The following is a 21,895-nucleotide window of genomic DNA, read 5'->3' on the forward strand; positions in this document are numbered from 1 at the left end:
GGAAGAAAGAGACGGCCTAGTGCCCATGTAATCCTTTCAGAGCCAGTATGTCTCATCATTGGTGACGCAAACCGAGCCGCGTGACTCAGGAAGTCTTGTGCTCAATAAGAAACCATTCTACAGTTTCTGGAAGTTTATAGTGGAGTGAAAAATGGACATGGACAAGGATTCACAGATGGGAGGTTAAGAGTGCAGAAAGAAGCCTGGAAAAGGTAGACGGTCACATACAAGCCACCCCATCAGATTTCTGGTAAGCCACAAATGTTTATACGCCAGGACCACAACCTGTTGTTTTCAGACACACTCCTCTGGTGTCCTCTCCTCCATTAGTCAGTTTATTACAGACACTATGGTTGCTGGAGGAACAGCTTATGGCCACTGGAAATAACAAAAGATTACATTATTTGTGTAAAACTGCACATGGGGGGGGGCACAACACTAACTTACTGACATATTTTAATAAGATTTAAAAAATAAAAAGACATTCTAAGAAGATTAAGAAGATAAATGAAGCGAGAAGCTCATTGTGTGACAAGCATTAGCCTCAGATTAAAAAAAATTATTTGTTCTGAAAGCCTAGAGACACAGCAGCCTTTCAGGACTCAGGACAGACATGTGGCCGTCACTAAAGGTGAACACTGGGGGACAGTCGCTAACAGTCAATGTAAACTCCATCAGTCGCTGTCTGCCCCCTAATGCTAAGTACACTTGGGGGGCTCCACAGAACTGACTGGCCAATCTGTGACAGCATCAAAGATGCAGACAATACAATTAAAAGGGAGCAGCTTGGTAAAAATTGGAGTGTGTGTGTGTGTGAAAGTGTAATGTATGGAAAATGTGCCACCACCACATATATCCAGGAAACAGTCTCATCATCAAACAGACCACTGATAGAGGGGCCAATAAGAAGGCTGACGTGACTTGTACAAAAGTAAATGACAGGAAACAGTCCGCCACCTAAGAGTGGAGCAGACCTCTGGTACTTAAAAAGGATCCATCAGAACACACAACTTGTCCTCACTTATCACATATGAGCTACAGCGGCCCAACAGAGTTTTGTTCTGTCAGTGAAAACAAAATAAGACAAACCACTGTGACCTACTCGATGAAAATGCTACAGAAATGGAAAAATGCTTTAATAAATGGCAGCTCCTATCCATTTAACCTGATGGCAGGACTAAGATGTGACCAAATCTCCAAGCAGCACGTAAGCACTGGCCTTTTACGGCACACGTCCAGTCACTTGATATGAGGACTGCAGTGGCTGAATGGCTGCATTTCTGAACATCGATTCCTGTGTGTGCCTCCCTCCACATCAGAAATGTCGTCATCTGTGACTGGGGTTTAGGACAGGTAGAAGATCAATGGTACTTTACGACGTTTACAGGACAAGCTGGAGCTGGCATGGGTCCCTGTCCCTGTGCCACAATTTCTTGAGTTGATGCTACCGTGAATTCAGAGGATTCTCAGGGCTAATGGGGGAGAAACCTGCTAAAATGGAAGGTGTGAGGAATAAAGTCACCGTCAAGTATATAAATAAAAGTTTGGTTCTGTGTAAAGAGTGCATAAAATAAAAAGAAACTGTGTTCATGTCTTTCTTTTCTTTACCCAGGCTGTGTATGGCACTGCATTAATAAATCATTAATCTGGCCATCACGTCAACTGCCTCATTCAAATATGTGACACTACAATTTAAAACTACTGCCGCTCACAGCTCATGGGTCACATCACTGCACTCTCTAAGCATCAATGAGTGTTGTGTATTTATTTCTAATTCTATTCCATAATGGAGTCACAATGCCAACTACTAAGTCCTGTTTGCCTTGAATGAGACGTGGCCTTTTACTGCTTTAGTGAGTTTAAAGACGGAGGAATTTTAAACAACAGGCGCCATTCCTGGGATCCTGCCACTGAAACTCAAGCCCATGACAGGTATACCTAATAAAAATATTGCACAATTTTATGTTAAAGAAATAGTAAAAAAAATGTCATCGACATACTTCATAAAAGTCTCTGTGAAAATCAAACCACATTTATTTGTATTTACTTGTAATCCAGACAGGGGGTTCTCAACCAGTTTTTTTTGGCGTACCACCTAAAGGGATTTAAATGTTTCAAATGACCACCACATTACTTTTTTGACTTTTTTGAATTTGTAAAACTAAATTGAACATTTCCTTATCTAGCCTTATATCATATTTGAGGTTTTTAACAAGGTATTATAGATGATCTTTCCACGTGTGCTTTTAAATTTTACTTATGAATACATTAGTTAAGTGTTGTACTGTGTTAGCCATTATGGATGCAGTGAGAAGTCAAGCAAAATGACATTTTAATTGGCTGACTGAACAGATTCCAATATCCAGGCTTTCAAGGCAACTCAGGCCTTTTCTTCAGGCGAGATCTTCTGAGACTGCATCAGAGTGTGAGGGAGACATCAGGAGGAGAGGAGAGGAGAGGTGCTGGAGAGATGGGGTTAATCAGGCCATCATGTCAAGTCTCTCATTCAGATACGGGACACTGAAGTTAAAACCATGGTAACTGACAGCTGATTGGTCACATGACTGTGCTCTCAAAGCAGGTATTTCTGAACCAGTTCCATAAACAGATAAACGTGCTGTTTGATTAAAGCTTCTTGCCTCGAAATCACAGCAGGATTTTTATGCTTTCTGAGGAGTAACGACAACTGCAACAACTTCTCTGTCCCCTTCTCTCTGACTTTACTCCCTGCCAGGCCTGACATATTTTGTTGTGTAAGTTCACTCACGCATCACCACAGAACTTCTCACATACCACAGGTTGAGAAGCAAAGATCCAGACTGCTACACAGCAGTTAGTTTTGCCGTTCTATGTTACAGGTAACAACGTTTGAATTCTGGGCCAAATCCCTTTGTGAAGTTTACGGCGCTCACTCATCTTGTGTCTGCAAAAAGATTTCTCCTCCAGGCACTCCAGTGTCCTTTACACCCCCAAGTCGTGCCCATGAAGTCAACTGATGGTCAGGGTCTGTCTGGTTTCCATGACCATATTCAGGATTTAGAAGGTTTGGATGATGAGTGAGGTGGCGAGTCGTAATATTTTGTAACTGATTTGTTTTCATGTTCATATGTTGAGGTCTCTTTCCATTTTCTCGACAGCCACACCATGCACATGAGACGCCAGCTTCACAGTTTTTGTTGAATCAGCAAGAAAACGTTCACAAATGTCTTTTTTTTCTTCTTATGATTGGAGTGAACCGTGGAGCAGTTCTTGCCATATTTACAATCCGCTGATATAAAAGAAGAGACTCTTTTTGTTATGTCCACTTTCTGTTTTAAAGTGATCATCTTATTGGCCTTGTTTTAGCTGCACGCTCCCTGGTACAGGAACTGGGCACACGTTGAGATGCTCCCACATTTAAAAACGCACACAGCCATACTGCTAAGAGGAGGCAGAGAAAGATGGGAATGATGGTTGAAGTTGCTCTTTATTTAATTTGGGCAAAATCGAGCAACGGATTTTTGTGTTTTGAGAAAATAAAAAACAATATTACTTGTGTTAAATTTCATACAGAAGGCACAGTAACAGCTTGTTCACATAGTTGAACACAGTTTGAAAAATATGATGACATTCTGTAAATAGAAATACAAACTGAGATTAATGGCCAACAACGTCAGGACACGGCGTTAAGAACACCCCACATATACGAAGGTGCCCCCCCCCCCCCCCCCCCCCCCCCCCCCCCCCCCCCCCCCCCCCCCCCCCCCCCCCCCCCCCCGCCCCCCCCCCCCCCCTCGCTCAGTCTCTCACAGTCGTATCCATCTGCAGACCCTTGAAGGCCACAGGGGCTGCCAGGTTTCATTCCAACCAAACCCCCAGTCAGATGTTCCTCCCTGTATTGAGGTGGTCTACGTGTTCACCTGCTTCAGTGTGCCCTCTGCAGACCCCCAATAAGCCCCAAGTGTGAAGTGTATCTGACACATCTGATGATGACTGTGGTGCACAGAAATGTGTCCTAGCAGGTCATTTGATGTCCTTTATCTCATGTGGGACGAGGTATCTCAGTACTCCATGTCTACTCGCTAACACGGCCACCTTTTGAGAGCCATACAGGCGGGCTAATTACGTGCTGCTGCTTTCCTAAGTAAAATTCTTCAACACACTTTGTCTTTACTGCATTTTACGGAGTTCGAAGTTCAGAAGCAGAAAACAAGAAGAAGAAGAATGAGGTAAGGAGCCCCCTTTGTGACAACATTTAAGCTTAGATTAAGTTTTGTTTTCGTTATGACACAGCAACCCCCCAGGACTCCGGACAGACCCCTGGCTATCATCACAGTTGCTGATTTACGCCTTAATGCTCATCATCTTCATACAATGTAAAGAACAGCATGCAGTGATAATTACGTCAGTCGCCATCGACCTTCTAGTCCTGACTACACTGGCTGGGCCCACACAACTGACTGCCTAATCTGTGACCGAGTCAAAGGTGCAAGGAGTAAAAATAAAAGAGAGCCGCTGGGTGAGAATCGAGAGGGAGAATGGGACTAAAGTGGAACCACAAATGGGAGTTGGTCTGCCACCCAAAAATATGTAGCCGCTGGTGGTCTTGTCATCAAAAAAACAGCCTGCTAATAAAATGGGCCAACGAGGAGGCAGACATAACTTAAGTAAGTGACTAGCGACAGTCCATCACCTAAGAGCTCAGTGAAGATCAGAGATCATAACGTGTCGTACCTCGTCACAGGTGGGCTACAGCTACTGGACAGACTGGACATCCTGTCAGAGGAAGACAGCAAAGAGCCACCGCAGTATGCTCCTCAATACAAGTGTCACAGTCAGGACAGAAAAAAGGGCAATGGCTTAATAAACAGCAGCTCACATTCATCCAAGGTGATGGGAGGATTACGAGGGGACAAACCCCCCTGTGAGACCACAGGGCCATCCAGCAGCGTGTCAGCATTGCACTCTGGTGGTGACAGTGACACTTGTGTACAATCTGCTTTCATGGCAGACACTCAGGCAGTTGATACGAGGAATGGAGCGTTTGAGCGGCCAGATATCTGAACGTCACTGCCAGTCCGGTGCCCCCCATCGTGTCATACGTGTCCTCATCTGTGGATGGAACTTAACAGCAGAATAAAACTCCAGGCTACTGTACAACAATTATGGGACACACTGAGTCCGCAACTGTCGATGTCCCTGTGACACACTTTTATTGTCAATGCTACAATTAAATTCAAGTTGTTCTCGGGGTTCATGAAGGACAAACCTGCTAAAAGGTGGATGTGAGGAATAAAGTGACCTCTGGGTACAGAAAGATAAATAGGAATATTGGAAAGTGAGTGAAGTACGCCAATCTAAACTGCCTCCCTTAATACTTTTCACCTTCACTTCCATATTTGGTTGCACTGATAAGCTGACGTCAACCCTTCACTTTATTTTACAGAGCATTGCAGCAACACCAAGAGACAGCCAGAAATGAACAGAAAATGGCCAACATGTCAGGTCAGAGGTCACAGAGTGGGCTTTCAGATCTGTATGTTGTGCACATACAGCTCACTTCAAGCCTCCAGCTCTATAACTGTGACTGACGGAGCTTTGACTTTATTATCTGATCACAATGACTGAGGATCACAATAAAACTGAGGTAGCGCTGGACCTGCAGTCAAGTCAGGAGTTTTAATGACAGGTAAGGTGAAGAACATCAACTGCAACCTCTCACCACAGGAAGCAAAGTGAAAGGCGCTCTATGGATACTGGTTAGTGAATTGTGATCGGTGAGAAGGCACTTTAAATTTCGAGAGTCTCACTACCCACACCACGCTGACTCCTGATCTCCGACTCGCACTTCACTTGAATTTGTTTATTTTTAAAGTCACACTTCACGATGAAAAGCAGCAGGTAACAAAGTCGTTTAAACTATGTATAAAGTGATTTGGTTCAACTTTAGATATTTAGAGTTCATGTTAATGTTATTTCTGCCTTTGTCAGCTTCTGCTTTATCTGCACTGGGCACAAAATGTCTGGATGAGCAACAGGAAACAAAGTGGACAACAACAGAATGACCAACTCAACATCTAGAAATGAGTGAATGTGGGCAGAGAGCAAGTGACAGTGACAGCAGGCTCAGTGTGAACAGCCACCGGAGTACAGCAAAGAAGGCAATGGCACAATGTGGGCACTGCAGATGGCAGCCTAAGTGCAGTGCAGAGTGACTGCTGGGGGCCTCCTATAAGATGGAGATGGTGATGGTGGCAGGGACAGCAGAGGAGCTCCAGGAGGGCAAAACTCAGAAGAAAGACAGAAAAGTGCCAATGAGGAGTAGAAGGGCACAGCTTGACGTTTGTCTTACTGAATGCTGCACTAGTGGACCACACAGGGACATCTTTTCTGGGGAGCGACCAGGGCAACCACCCTGGGCCCACTCTTAGGTGAATTAAAATAATAATTTATGACAATATTAAATATGACTTGAAATGATGTAACCTTCAACATAAAACATAACCAAACACACCGAGTGTTACTGTACTCGCGCACACAGATGCTGTGGTGTTTATTTACCTCACAATAATTTCTCTGCATTGTTTATTAGAGCACACCATTCATTTGGATGCTCCATTTATTTCCCTTTCTCAACTTTTGACTAAAATAAAAAAGTATCAATTTGTGTGACATTAATGTTTAAAGCAATTCATAATGCATTGCTTAACAGGTTATAAAATCAATAAAATAAAACATTGAGAAAATAACAGCTCCTAACATATGCACTTTACATTGTTTTGGGCACACGTGTGCCAAGAATTTCAATGTAGGGGTATGGTGCCCACCTGGCACTTCTACTCATCACGTGTGAATCCTTTGTTTTCACACAACACCCTAAATAAATGTAAATACTTAAAGCCAGTGACCCCAAATCCAAGTGGCTTCTTGTTTTAAGGAAAGTCTTTTTTTTTCTGGATAAAACAAATAATTAAACTTGGCTTGTTATCCATCTTACACTTAAATTGTTAAAATCTGGAACATTTGATATTTTGGAGGGCTGCTACAAGACAAAGTTATTTACTGGCCCAAAGGTTCTCTGTATTTGAGTGCTGCGTATATTTCTGACGAGGCATTTATTTTTGTGAATATGGATTTTATAATTTTAGAAAGTTGCGTAGAAAACACAGTTTTCTAATTCAAAATTAATAATAAAATTCTCTCCAGACTTCCATGTCTCAGCAGAGGCCATGTGGACTTTCAATCATATCAACTGAAGACAATGTCGTTGTAACCCTTGACGGCGGTCATTTCATTTTGAAGTTTGCCACACGACATTAAGATCAGACTGCAGGCCACACAGTCGGTGAGCTGAAAGCTTTTAGTTTATTGTGATAAATGAGTGACGTCAAAGCACATTCAGGCTGAATATTCTACTGGCCTGTCGACTTGTCTTTACGTTTATAACCTGGTGACAGGTTTCATAGTGACACTTAATGATGGTCTTTTTATGTAAGGCTGGGAATGAAGAATTTATTTCCTATATCCTTTAAAGATTTATGAGGAAATGTGTCATTTTTAATAATTATAATACTAAGCGCTATTCCAAAAATGAAGGTTTATTTTCATTTGGAATTCAATCACATTTTGGGGGTCACAGTTCAATTACATTCCCTTCTGAGGCGTTTCCATGTAGGGCAAAACTCATAATTCATTTTAAAGCTTCTTCCAGCTAAACAAGATATTTCAGAAGATTTGATGATCTTGTATAACAGACGTTCTGCTCGACGCTGCTCTTGTCCCGGCGATCATTTAACTGTAGAGATGAAGATGACGTGCTGACCTCCCGCTGCCTGCACCCCTGATACTTCAGTGAGTTTCCGCTGCTGCTTTTAGTGCACACAAGATGGGCGCTGCTGCCCTCCTGTGGACACCTCGCTGTTACTACATCTGCTAAAACGTTTGAGTGAAAAGAGTAATTTCAGTTTGTCACACACACATTTTATATTTTAGCAAACTGTAATCCTTTATTTATATTATTGTGTCATAAACAACAATCATAAGTATTTTAAGGATTTCAAAGTGGCACACAAGTAGTTTAAACAACTAAAGTGGCTTTGCGAAGGGTAAAGACGGCCACTCATCTGCACTTGATCACTGCTTGATGTTCCCCACACCAGACACGTGGAGCCATTCCAAGAAAGTTTGGGGGTGTTGTGCCCTGGAATTGACACAGCAGGTGACCAGTCAGTGCCAGCTCAGTAAGTAACGAGTCTCAATGTGTGCTTGTCGGCTGTCGTGATTGGCTGTTTGTGATCAGATGGACCCACAGACACAGACGTGAGCCAAAAGGTGGGCACACTCACTGGCTGGTGTGTCACAGCGCCTGCTTACCAGGACCCCAGCATACATACCTCCGTGGGCCCACTTGGGGCTTCCTTTGCGTAGAGTAGGCCAGGGTTGCCTTTAATTTCACAGCAGGGCTGAATGTAAAAGAACAGAAGCTTTGTATTTATCCTCGGTTTGTTATAAATATGGCTACAGTTTAACTAAAGCGCATAAGAAAGTGAAGAAAGCGAAGTGCGTCCTGCACTAACAGTCTGTCCAATTCAGGGCCTAATTCTGCTTTAATAATCAAGAAAAAGCAACCGCAAAGTCTGATCACTTTATATGAGGCAACTCGAAAGCAGCGGAGCAAAGGCTGTGTGTCGGGAATTCTCATGTCACAAACGTAGCTGTAAATTTGAGATGTCAGAATTGGGGGGTAAGCAAAAGCATGGGGCTCATTGGGATTCTACACAACTCCACAATCCTGATAATGTGGTGGGCACAGCTTCTCCTGACCTTAGTGACTGCAGAGCAAAGGAAAAAGGAGCGTTAATGAGACAGAATGCTGCCAGCGGGTGAAAACCCCCTTTACTGTGAAAAGTGTTAAACCCCTCCAGACATGATTACCTCTAAAGAAGGCTGGGATTGTCTAGAGATCTGGAACTGAAGAAAGTGTGTAACATAAAGCTGACATCACATTACGTGGCTTTTAGTTGTGTGGTGTGTCAGATTTGCTAACTGCAGTCACTCATGTATTTCACTGCCATACTAATGTCTGTTTTCATGTTTTCGTGACTGAAAATCAATTCTGACGTCACGTTTACCGACTGTGTGTTGACCGTCCAGCACAGGTGGGCTCACCCTTATTTATGATAGCCAGTAAAGTGCTGCCTGACAGAGCCAGTGCTGTTTGAAGGGTTAAACTGGTACAGCAAGTTCAGCTGCAATCTCAGTCTTTTTTTTGTCTTTTTCCATTCTGTTGTGGGACGTAAAACAGGAGACATCGGAAAGACAACCTTCTCTTATGTCGGTGAGGTCAAAACAACTGCGTTCTTCATTCCTTGTTGCTGCAATAAGTGAATTTTACTTCCAGATTTGCATTCATTGCTTGTCAGTTCTCATGCACACAGAGCCCACCTCACAACGAACAACAAAATCAAACCTGATGATTGTGTCGGACCGAGTCGTGTGCTAGTTGGACTGAGTCACTGAATATGTCACCGAGTCAATAAGATCTGTAAATGAAGGCTATGGCTGAAAATCGCTGGAAAAGTCGTCTAATGTGACTTGGCCTTAAGAGAAACAACTCACAATAAACAGAATCAGGGGGCTCTTTGAAAACCTGTGGCCAGATGTCAAGACCTGAAAAACCAATACTCTGAACTCAAGGCCATCCCTAAGTCACAACGAGTGTATGAGCAGGATGAAGTTAAAGTGACTGAGATGTGGGCTTTTAGTTTTTGTTTGCAAGTTCTGTTAATTATCTGTGAAAGTCCTAAGCAATGATAGATGACGCCATCTTTAATGACTTCAAGGAATGAGCTAACCCTCTGGTTTACTACTCTGTCGCTGACTCCACTGACCTGCACACTCCCTGCACTGCTCTCTTTAGCTCTTTATCCTTCATGTCCTCCACCAGCAGCACTTTCTAAATTTTCCTACAAAGTCGCCATTGGGCTTCAATTATGTGAAACATCCAGTGATCTCACTAAATAGGGCGCACTTATGGTCAGCGTACTTTGCCTTACTGCCTGCAATCTAAATGCCTTCCTGCACTTCATGATTAGAAGCAGAGGTTAGTGGAGCTCAGCACAGTTCAGACTCTCACACACACACTGCTTCACAGCTGAGGTTGTGTTTATGCTTTGCCTTCTCAGCATCGTAACATCATAATGAACTGCCAGGTAGAGTCATTACTGTGTTCATAATTTAACCTCAGACATTTCTAAAGGCCGAGTTAACTTGTAACCATAACTGGAGTCACACGTCAGCTTATTTTCACCTTTTCCACCAGGCATTAGACCCGAAGTGCTGACTGGTGGTCTCTAACTCGACAGTACTAACCTACTGCAGTGTCCTTAGCAAATCTTTATTTCTTATTCCCATCTCTCATGGCACAGAAGTGAAGACGTATTTAGTAGGGAACAACCCTTCATTTCAGGATTGAGAGTTCATCCTCCTGCTTTGAAGTACTGCTCTGTGTCACGTCATACTGACTCTCGTCTCATTTGATTCAGGAGTTACAACTCAAATTGGCAACACGTGTCCCTTGTTGTTACTCTGACAGCTTTTCTCAACTCTCAAGTCCTTTTCTTTAAATGACATTTGCCATTATTTACCGAATTTTAAATTCAGATTTATTTCCTCCAAGCCTGTTTGTTTAAGGGTTTTTTTTGGACTTGGGGGATTTCTTCATTATCAATGTGACCAATTTTTTTCTACAACTCAGCTTTCTATGACAACAAGCAGAAATGTTTAAAATGTTAGTTTGTTAATGCAGCACATGTTCATATCCAATATTGAAAGTCAAAACACATCTGCATGTTCTCCTTGTGCTTGTGTCGCATCACTCCATGTATTGCAGTTTCTGTCCCAAATGTGCGACTGTCACATTAGTCGGTGACTGTAATCTGCTCCAGTGTCACTGAGTGTTAGTGTGTGCGTCAAAGTGAACTGCAATGAATTTGCTCCCCGTTACCCTGTAATGCATTAAGTGAATCCAGAAAATAAATAAAAATACAAGTCAAGTCTAAGCAGATAAAACTGACCTGTGCAGACCTGTGATATGCTGAGGAGAGAGTGCGGCCATTTAAGAACAATCAATGTGAGGGCCTAAAAGTGAGTGTGCTGGGGCTTCTGGGGAGTCAGAGTGACGCTGGGCCTTACAGGTTTGATTTCACCTTCTTTATTTACTTCTAATGCTCATCATCATCATCATCTGTCACTTTGAAGGCTAACGGATAACAAAGAGCATCAGGTGAGATGAGGATAGGGGTCTGCTGGAGGAAGAAAGAGATGGCCTAGTGCCCATGTAATCCTTTCAGGGCCAGTATGTCTCATCATTTGTGATGCAAACCGAGCCACGTGACTCAGGGTCTTGTGCTCAATAAGAAGCCATTTTACAGATTCTGGAAGTTTACAGTGTAGTGAAAAATGGACATGGACAAGGATTCACAGATGGGAGGTTAAGAGCACAGAAAGAAGCCTGGAAAAGACAGAAGGTCACGTACAAGCCACCACATTAGATTTATGGTAAGCCACGTATGTTTAGACACCAGGACCCCAACCCTAACTTACTGACACATTTTAGCAAGATTTAAAAAATAAAGACATTCTACTAACAGAAGTAAAAACTGTGATTAAAATGAAACTCACATTTTTAAATTCTGAGTGCAGAAACAGAAAATTAAGATAAACAAAGCAAGAAACCCATTGCGTATCAAAAATTTAAAAAATGATTTGTTATGAAAGCCTAATAATAATTCATTACATTTATATAGCGCTTTTCTCAGTACTCAAAGCGCTATCCACACAAGGAGGAACCGGGAAGCGAACCCACAATCTTCCACAGTCTCCTTACTGCAAAGCAGCAGCACTACCACTGTGCCGATGCCTGCAGACACAGCGGCCTTTCAGGACTCAGGACAGACATGTGGCTGTCACTAAAGGTGAACAGCGGGTGACAGTCGCTAATTTTCAATGTAAACCCAATCAGTCGCTGTCTGCCCCTAATGCTAAGTACACTGGGGGCTCCATAGAACTGACTGGCCAATCTGAGACAGCATCAAAGGTACAGACAATACAATTAAAAGTGAGAAGCTTGATAAAAATTGGTGTGTGTGTGTGTGAAAGTGAGAACTGCAACCCTGCTCAAGTGTAATGTATGGAAAATGTGACACCACCAAAAGTAACAGTAGAAATGGAGTGAAGCACATGAAGAACAAAAAACAGATTGGCGTGCGAAGCAGCATCCCTCACAATGTGAGGACTTGTGGTTGGTGGTCAAAGTGCTTGGGTCATGACTCAACATTTCATGATTGAATGTTGGGCCCTCTGCTTTGAATTATTGTTCTATAATGCTTTGTATAAGGCTCATTTCTTCTGATTCACTAGTCTGAACCCAAACCTACATCACATGTCTCTTGTAGTCTCTTTAATAGTTTTTCCTCATAGCTATAAATCTCAAGCCATCTTCTTTTAAACGATAGCTGCATCTATTTTTTCTACTTTTTCTGTTCACATTTGTTTTCTCCTAGTCTGTTGGCTAAAGGTTTTTTTTCCTTCGGGACCTTTCTACCCTCAGTGTGACTTATCTGTTTCTAATCATTCATTTTTCTTTGACAGCATGCAGAATCTTTTAAAACATGTATCTTTGGATGTGTGACATGTATAGCTCTAGCACTAAAAGTTAAAATGCACATTTGCACATTATATGGCAATTAAAAGACAAAATAGGCAATGCATAGTCAGAACAGCTTCCTAGCTATTCACACCAGGAGAATTAACTCTCAGTGGCATTTGCATATTATTCTTGTGTAATTGTAGGGTCCTTTCATGTACTGCAGTTTCTTTCCCCAAATGTAATAGTGTCACATTAACTGTGTGCAAAGTAGCTTGCAATGCACTGGTGCCCTTTGAAGGTCCACTAAATGTTTGCATCCAGTGCTGATGGGATAGGCATACAAAAAGCCTGTGATGCACTAAGCAGATTGAGAAAATAAATGAATGAATAAATCACAGCTTGATTTAAGCAGATAAACCTTTTATGACCTGTACACACATGGGAGAGACCAATGCACCTAGGAGAAAAATAAGCCACTGAAGATGCCATTCTGTGAGTTTAAAGCTGGCCGGAATGAACAAGGATTCATGTATGGGATATTAAAAACACAAAAAAAAGGGTCCAGGAATTGGCAGAGAGAGAGAGAACACTTTTATGATTTTTATGTATGAGTCCTCCAGTACTATTTTGGGTAAACCATAACTACTCAGGCATCAGGAGCCTCAGCCCTTTGTTTTCCAGTTACAGTCCTCTCTGCTAAGATCTTCTTCATAAAATGCACAAACCTTTCAAGGCCAGTGAAAATAACAAAAAACAATATCATTTGTATGAAATTGCACACTGAAGGTATAACAATAATTCATTCAGATATCTGAACAATGTTTAAAAAATGCACCGAAATTCTACAAACAAACAAAAAAAGCAAAAATAAAATTAAAGGGAATGATTTTAGAGAAAACTGCAGATATCACAATATATCTCCCTCTCTGTTTACCAGCAGGGCATATCACCAGATGAAGAGAGCCACAATAGCTGTAAGTCTTCATTCAAATCAAATACCCAATTAGATTCTCATCCCTGACATGAGATGAGCTCCATGTTAATTTTCTTTGGTGTTCATGCTACAGATTTTCAATGAGCCAGAAGTGTAAGTGACCTGATGTGCCTCATCATGATGTTGGTACACAGACATATGTTTAGTCACAATTTTTGTGTAATCTTTTTTCAAAATGTTTTACACAACAATTAATTGCCGAACGTCTATGATAAGCAAATCACAGTCCTCCATGTCCAGAGTCCCCTTTAGAAAGCCACTTAGTCTGACGAACCTTGATATGCACACTAATGACACGACATATGTTTCCAAGGTAAAATTCTTCATCCCACCTTGGGTTTACTGCATTTTATGGAAAACATTAAATGCAAATGTTTAAATTCTGAGTGTAGAAACAAGCACAGAAATGTGGCAAGGAGGAGCCACGGATTAAAGATGTTTTGTTATAAAAGCCTGCAGGTACAACAATCCTCCAGGACTCAGGACAGACACCTGGACAGACTTGTGGCTGAAGTTGCTGAGTTTCTACTGAATACTCATAACTTTGATAGAATACAGAAGACAACATGCAATGCGGACCGCATTCTGCATCCTAATGCTGAATACTCATGGATGGCCACACAGAACTGACAAGTGATTTGTTATATTGTATAGCAGATTACCATGGTAAAATATCAGCTTTTACTTTACTTTTACCAAAGAGGAATATGCAACCTAGAGCACATACCTGCTTAGCAGCCACCTAGGCATGGATAAAACTTTACAATGCATTAAAGTTAATTTCTGTTAACTGTGGATTAATGAGGAAGTACAAAACTTTTTGGCCTCTTCCCAGAGTGTCAGTATCATAAAATATCCTTGAGAAACCAAGCCCCTCTAATTCCTTCACTGCTCATTGACATACACTTTCATTGAATTGGGATTGACATAGTGGGGACCTATGAACTGACCTCAAGAGTACATAAATACATATCCATGCTGTTGGATTACACTACATGCTATACTGGAGCCATACCCCTGAGAATGTCAAACCCCAGAATATTGCCTGGGATCTAACAGGGTTGTTTGCAGGAGTGGGCATCTCCCAAAAGGTCCTGATGAACCAAGGGACACTCTTCACGTCTGCTCTGTTCAATGAGATTGCCAAATACTTATGGGTTAAACACCTAAAAATGTCTACCTTTCACCCCAGACTGATGGACTTATTGAACAGATCAAATCACCAGAAAAGTGCAGAAGCACAATACATTTCAGCAATTCTGCTTATGCAAGATCCTTGACATTACATATCATGACCACAACACTAGCACAGAGATATTGCAAAAACTACAAGACATTGTGACAGAGCAAACATTGAACTTTACTGGATGTATTGTACATCTGCCCCAAACCTGTAAAGTGATAAATACTTTACCATGTGGATTATGGTGAAGAAAAGGAAGCTAGCTCAAAACATGACACCAAATATTGAAAATGGATCTCCAAGCCTATGTATGTGTACTTTACTGTGTGTGCATATATGTAATATACATAAATGTATTAACTACAGATTTCTAATGTAAAAAATTTAGAAACAGGCATACTCTTTTTATAAATATACTGACTGTTACAATAAAATACAGACTACTTTAAATCAATGAGGCTAGAATTTAGTGCCTTATTTATAAAAAAAAATGGTCAAGGAAAATACTTAAGTTAAATACTCTTTTAAGGGGTTCATAATAAAAGGAGTCTCTCATTTACAATACAATACAATTTATTTTTGTATAGCCCAAAATCACACAAGAAGTGCCACAATGGGCTTTAACAGGCCCTGCCTTTTGACAGCCCCCCAGCCTTCACTCTCTAAGAAGACAAAGAAAAAACTCCCAAAAAAAACGTGTAGGGAAAAAATGGAAGAAACCTTGGGAAAGGCAATTCAAAGTTAGTTTGTAGTAACTAACTGTTGTAACTAACATTTTCTAATATAATATTTACTTTGTGTACATCATGACAATAGCTCTCTGGCTGACTGAGAAGACTGTAAATGTGTGCATTAGTACTACAATAAACAAGACACACCTGATGCACTAATCTTGTTCTACAACAAATGAGTTACCTACATATTGGTTTGTCCATGTCCTTAGAAGATTTTCGCATAGTCAGATGCTGTATTGTTCGGAACAAAATAAATACAGGTTTCCAACATTTTGATAAAATTAATTAGAAAAAAAAGTTCAGTTTAAAGTATTAAAAATAGATAAGTCACTTCCTAGAGGAGGCAATTTAATCAACTAGTTTTTCCACAAGTAAGCTTTCTGGATCTTTAAGTAGAACACTTTAAGGTCTATGGCCCTGAGTGGGTTAAACATCTCAAGTGTTACCTATACATTTTTTCCTTTGTGCTTTAGCTTTGTTACATTATAATTTCTTGTTGTTATCTATTAAAATAAAAATGTGGCTTGGCTGCAAAAGATAATTAATTTTACTATTATTTATACATGTTGCTGTCATCCTCTTTTTCTGGAAATACTTGCATCTTGTTTTTATTTTGGCTTTACTATTTTTCATTTGCGCATTCTCTTTCTGCATGAATTCTGAGTACTCCAGCCTTTTTCCACACCACCAGGAACAGTTTAGGTTAATTTGCAATTCTCAACTGTCTTTGTGTCCTGTGTAATTATATACGTTAAGTGGGTTCTGGGGTGAGCTAGCCACCTGTCCAGGCCTGGCATTTACCTTGCAGCTGAAGTGCCCATGTCATTTATCATATATTTTATTGTGTCCACTACAACAACAACCAAAGGGCTGTGCCATATCATATCACCCACAATAACATGGGCATACATTTTTATGTGATAAAAAGTGTCACCAAGCAATATCAAACATATACATTCTCAAGTGGGCACAACAATGCCACAAGCCAAAACGTGTTGAGAACTAGAGCAGTGTGTGAACCTCTGATGACGATTTAGTACCTAAAAAAGGGAGCTACTTCAATAGTATGGAAGTGATTTGGCTACAAGATGTCAGACTTCCTACAAAGCACAATACTTTGCAAAATATGCAAGAAAACTGTTACCACAAAAGGTGGAAACACACTGAACTTGTTTCAACATTTGAAGCAAAGACACACTGTGCACTTCAACCAGGCTATGATGGCACAGGAGGAGATACTGGCAAATGATGATGTGCGGCCCAAAAGTGAACAAATGACTAAACCGAGCATCACTGGAGCATTCACTAGTTGCATTCCATTTGACAGGAACAGCAAACGGTGGATGGTAATAAATAATATATTGTTTGGCCAAGGATATGATGCAAAAGGAGGAAAAGGAGGGCTTTAAGCAACTGGTTAAAAAGCTCGACACAAGGTACAACATCTTAGGTAGAAAGTATTTTTTTTCCAAAGACATCATTGCCTGCGATGTATGAAGCATGCCACATCAAAATGTAGAAAAACGTGTTGAACACAACTTGACAGTATCTCTGCTTTGATTGGTTGAGTGAGGGTCTGTATTCTGTTCAGGCAATGGGATTCGCCAAAAGGAGCAAATGGGAAAGACTTGAAAAAGACTGGGAGGCAAAGACAGCCTGTAGGGGGCGTGAGTTTGTCTTCTCCCGGAATATCCTTTTTTGCTTTGAAAAGGGAAACGTGAGAGAGAACCACTGAAAACACAAAAAACATTGAAAGGAAGAAGTTTAATGATAAAGTGCAAAGGTAACCACTAAGAGTGAATGCTAGCACCACACTCAGAAGCTTAGCAGCTACAACTGATGCTAAGAGGTCTTAGCGTACTGGGTTACAATCACAGGAAAAAAAGAGAAAAATGAGACAACACTCTGAAGTCACAAAAGAGAAAGCCCTGGGTTTCCTTCAAGCAACTTCATTACTATTATATTGTTTAAAGAAACTTCTGTATGGGTTTACCTCTCATCAGTGACAAATATAGATACATGTCCCTTTTCTAGCTCTTGGTCTGTCTAATACCCTTCAGATAATCCTTTTTCCTCAGGCTGCTTTAGGAGCTTACAATTTGACAAGAGTGCTCATAGAAATAAAAAAAAAAAATTCATGAATTAAAATCTAAGATAAACACAGGCATACAGTAACAGGAAGACAGGAGAATTCCAAAAACAAAGAATATTCCATAATGATATAATAATCTAGTAATTTATATTTACTTTTATTTATTATTTTTATGCAGTTGTCCTGCTATGCTTTGACAAAGTACTTCATGAGATGGTTGTTTACTAGCTATTTTTTTACAGAATGGCCTGTTACATTCTTAAGATGAATCAGAAAAATGCAGTTCCTCATGAAGGATTTAATATAATAAGCCTTTACATCCTTCATTCACATCTGCATTCAAACTTAAAAAAAAAGTTCAATAGTACACCTGAACTCACCTCCAGTTTGGTTGAAGCGCTTATTTAAAGTGTCTACATTTACTTTGAATTGCTGTTCAGCACCAACACAGATTTGAGTGTTCCTGTCCCAGTAATCAGGGTCCACTGCATCCATCACCCAACTCTGCCGGGGAGTTTCTCTTTTGATGAAATTGTCATAATATGTGAACTGTTCTTCATCTATCATTCCCACTGTTATAAACTCTGGGAAACCATTGGCTCCTGATGTCCCCGTATAAAAATATTTTAGAGAGTGGGTTGCTAAAAAAAAAAAAAAAAAAAAAGTAAATAAATATATATTTTTAGATTAGGAAAACAGTATGTTGCCTTACAGAAAATCAGTATACAATTAGTAAAAAAAGTGAGTTTGTATGCTGTCTTAAAACTGCCTGGAAGTGAAAAATCTCCAACCCCTATTCCATGAATAATTACTGTAACACCAAGAAGGAGGACTCATATCATCATGTTTATTTTTCATAATATATGTGGAATATACATACAGTACGTAGTGTATATGTATTATGATCTGTGATTTGACTCAAGAACTTTGTATTTTCTTATATAAAACCGTCAAACAGAGAGACTGAACTGTTTACTGACTGGCAGACACATTACCAGCAAGGAAGGCACTGTGTTGAGTACAATGCATACTATGGAATCTGAAGTATAAGTACAGGAGATACAAAACAAAAATGGTTGGAAAAGACATATTATTTTATTTGTTTCTTTGAGAGGCAGTTATTCACAAATTGTTAAATTTTGAAGAAAAATAAAGGTCTAACCTGTTAATATTTTATGTGATTGTGTCAACATATGTAAGTGTTGGACTCTGACTAAAAACATTATACTGTACTGTACTGTACTTGTAACCACAAGGTTGTGCCACTGTGTCACAAACCTCAGATACAATAATGCCCAAACACACTTCAAATTGAAATAGAGATTTTTTTACTGAGCCCCACCACCTTCCAAGTGAATGAAAGGCACACAACTTTTGGATGTTTTAGAGAAATCCTACACAATGAAGGAAAGAGCGTGTAAATTCCAAACTCGGAGGCGAACACTGAATGCAAGTTATTTTTTAACTAGGTTGACAATACAGCTAAACGTGACACAATTCTGATTTTTGTTCATACACGATTTTTTTTTGTGACTTTTTAAATTGATTTTGCAAGCGATCCGAACCCTGTGTACCTTTACAAATATCCATGTACAACGAATGCTCAAAATTAAAAAAAAAAAAATTACCGAGATTCAGTCTAACAGCACTGCCATATCTGTTCGTACAAATTAGTGGAAACGAGAGTGGAGCCAAGACTGGTGGCTGTAGAAGCGAATGACTTAAATAATAGCATGTATGACAATTCCATAATGTCGAAGGGCCACTTTATTACTTAGGACAATACCTGACTACAAGACTTGTCTCGAAAAAATATGCGCTTGAGGCTGCCCATCTTCGTCCGAAAACCCATAGGAATTGGGCAGTATTGACAGTCACCCACAACAATACCCCTCCCCAATACATACTAAATCGGCCACCCTAACTTTCTTCCCATTGCCAATTAGCATCAGTGCTGTAATTCATTTAAATTTTCAGTGCAGAAACATGACGAGACTTGCATCAACGGTGAAGTTTAACAGAATAGATTTTCAATTTCCAGACACATGCAGAAGCTATTTAAAAAAAGTTTACTCTGTGTCCGAAAAGCAGCTAACTATAACGAACTAACTACAAAATAGAATACAACTGGTTAAGTTTCAACTTAGTACAGGCAAACCACAAACTCTAATACTGCCGGGGTCGTACTGTATCTTAAAAACAAAGAACACTAAAAGAGTTATAATATCGAACTATAGTCTTTGTCCCATTTTAGTGAAAAAAATAGGAAATGAGCTGCAGTATGAAGCTATCCTTTAACAGAGCTACAAACCACTACCAGCATACACCCCTTCAGTAAATTTTACCTGGAAAGATCAGTAAAACAGATTGCTGTTTTATTGACAACGTTTTAAAACGAACAAATGTAAAATCGTTGCGTACTAGTACGAATCCAACGGTCGTCCAGAGTTCGAATCATTCGTGTTGGCATAAGGGGTTTCTCCCACATCCTCAAAGATATGCGTACTAGGTTAATTTACCACTGGCCGGTTTGAGTGAGAAGATAGCGTGACGAGAGACCAGCGCCCTTTACTGTCAAATAGGCTACAGCACTCTGTATTAGATAAAACAGGTTTGAAAATGCTGTAATATGCACATAATAAATAAACTAGTGAAACATTTCAGTCAGTCTTAATTTAAGCACTGAGAAAATTAATATTTATAAAGAATACAAAGATTAGTCCCACAGCTGCGTATATAGTATGCAAGAGAAATATTTTAATACGTACGTTATTTGCATAACATTGTTACGTAGTAGGAAATAAAAATAATTGGATAGTGTCTATATAAAGACAGACGAAAGCTCGAGAGTCATAAAAATGAATTTAATCTACTTTACATACACGCTCATACATACATATTTTTTGATTAATAGAACTTATATGTAATTTGATTAATATAACTGTTCATGATGACGCAATTACCATGCATTTATTTAGAATTATATTGTAAATTATTTCAAAATAATATAGAATTTAAATAAATAAAACAGAAGCTAGCCTCCATTAGTTATTATAACTTACACGGCTGATATGTTTAAGGAGAATCAGTTTCAGTAGTTAAAGACGTTGCTAGCCTATTATACGAGAAAATAACTTACCAGCAAAAACTGAAATAGAAAAGTTCAAGATTCCCAAAACTAGGAATATCGGCATCTTTCCTGCCGTTCAAGAATCTTTCTAAAACAAAAGTCAGCCACGCTGGTTAATAAGCCACGAGAAAAAAACAATTTTGCCTCTGACGATGTCGAGTCTGTATATTAACTGAGCCTTTGGTGATGCGGTACTTATTCGCTTTCAGTAAGCTCCTGGTTGGCTGGTTGAACGGAATCATCCAATCAAAAACGTAGCATCAGCGGGAGCCAGGTAAAATTATGGCTTTTAGCTTCTACCAATGAATCTGAAAGTGAATTTAAAATGATTTAAGTTCCGAGATGAGTGACATAGTGCGAATAAGCAAACATACACATGAACAACAGTATTTTAATTTAAATTGCCACTAAAATTCTTTCACATTTGACACGCAGTCGTTGTCCTTGAATTAAAATAAAATGATTTTTTAATACAAAATGAAAATAGCAAAACTAAAACTGGTTTGATTTTATGTATTTTATTTTACCTATGTTTATGGTATTACATATGACAGGAGCAAATGTATCATTTTAAGGGATATCTTTTAAAAAGAATGAGTAAAATGTGGAAAACACTTTAAATGTAAATCACACCTGTGTTTTAACAAAATATTGATATATATCCTTTATATAAGTATAACAATTAGTTAATTTATCGTGAACTGTTCAAAACAAACAGATTTTCCAGGACACTAAGGAGGGAGAAAAGGACCTGTACTGTTTGGCTAGACAGAGGAAACGAGCTGGGAAAGATGTGCAGCAAGTTAGGGCGAGGAGAGTGTGTTGAGCAGATGGAAAGAGTACTTTGAGAGGCTGATGAATGAAGAGAATGAGAGAGAAGATTGGATGATGTGGAGATAGTGAATCAGGAAGTGCAACAGATTAGCAAGGTGGAAGTAAGGACAGCTATGAAGATGATGAAAAATGGAAAAGCTGTTGGTCCAGATGACATACCTATGGAAGCATGGAGTTGTTTAAGGGAGATGGCTGTGGAGTTTTTAACCAGATTGCTTAATGGGATCTTGGAAAGAGAGAGGATGCCTGAGGAGTGGAGAAGAAGTGTACTGGTGCCGATATTTAAAAATAAGGGGGGTG

General features: G+C 39.9%; 1 protein-coding gene across 1 annotated transcript in view; it reads right to left on the reverse strand.

Annotated features, from left to right (window-relative positions):
- LOC114651633 (H-2 class I histocompatibility antigen, Q9 alpha chain-like) overlaps positions 1–20,938 on the reverse strand; it is a 62,244-nt gene extending 41,306 nt beyond the window's left edge. The window contains exons 1-2 of the mRNA XM_028801458.2: positions 20,771–20,938; positions 18,012–18,272 (exon numbers count right to left, since the gene is read on the reverse strand). Coding sequence (XP_028657291.1) covers positions 18,012–18,272; positions 20,771–20,825 — 316 coding nt within the window. The 5' untranslated portion in view covers positions 20,826–20,938. The remainder of the gene's footprint in view (positions 1–18,011; positions 18,273–20,770) is intronic.
- Between the last annotated feature and the right edge of the window lie 957 nt (positions 20,939–21,895).

The sequence above is a fragment of the Erpetoichthys calabaricus genome, chromosome 1, assembly GCF_900747795.2.
Source record: "Erpetoichthys calabaricus chromosome 1, fErpCal1.3, whole genome shotgun sequence".
NCBI lineage: Eukaryota > Metazoa > Chordata > Cladistia > Polypteriformes > Polypteridae > Erpetoichthys > Erpetoichthys calabaricus.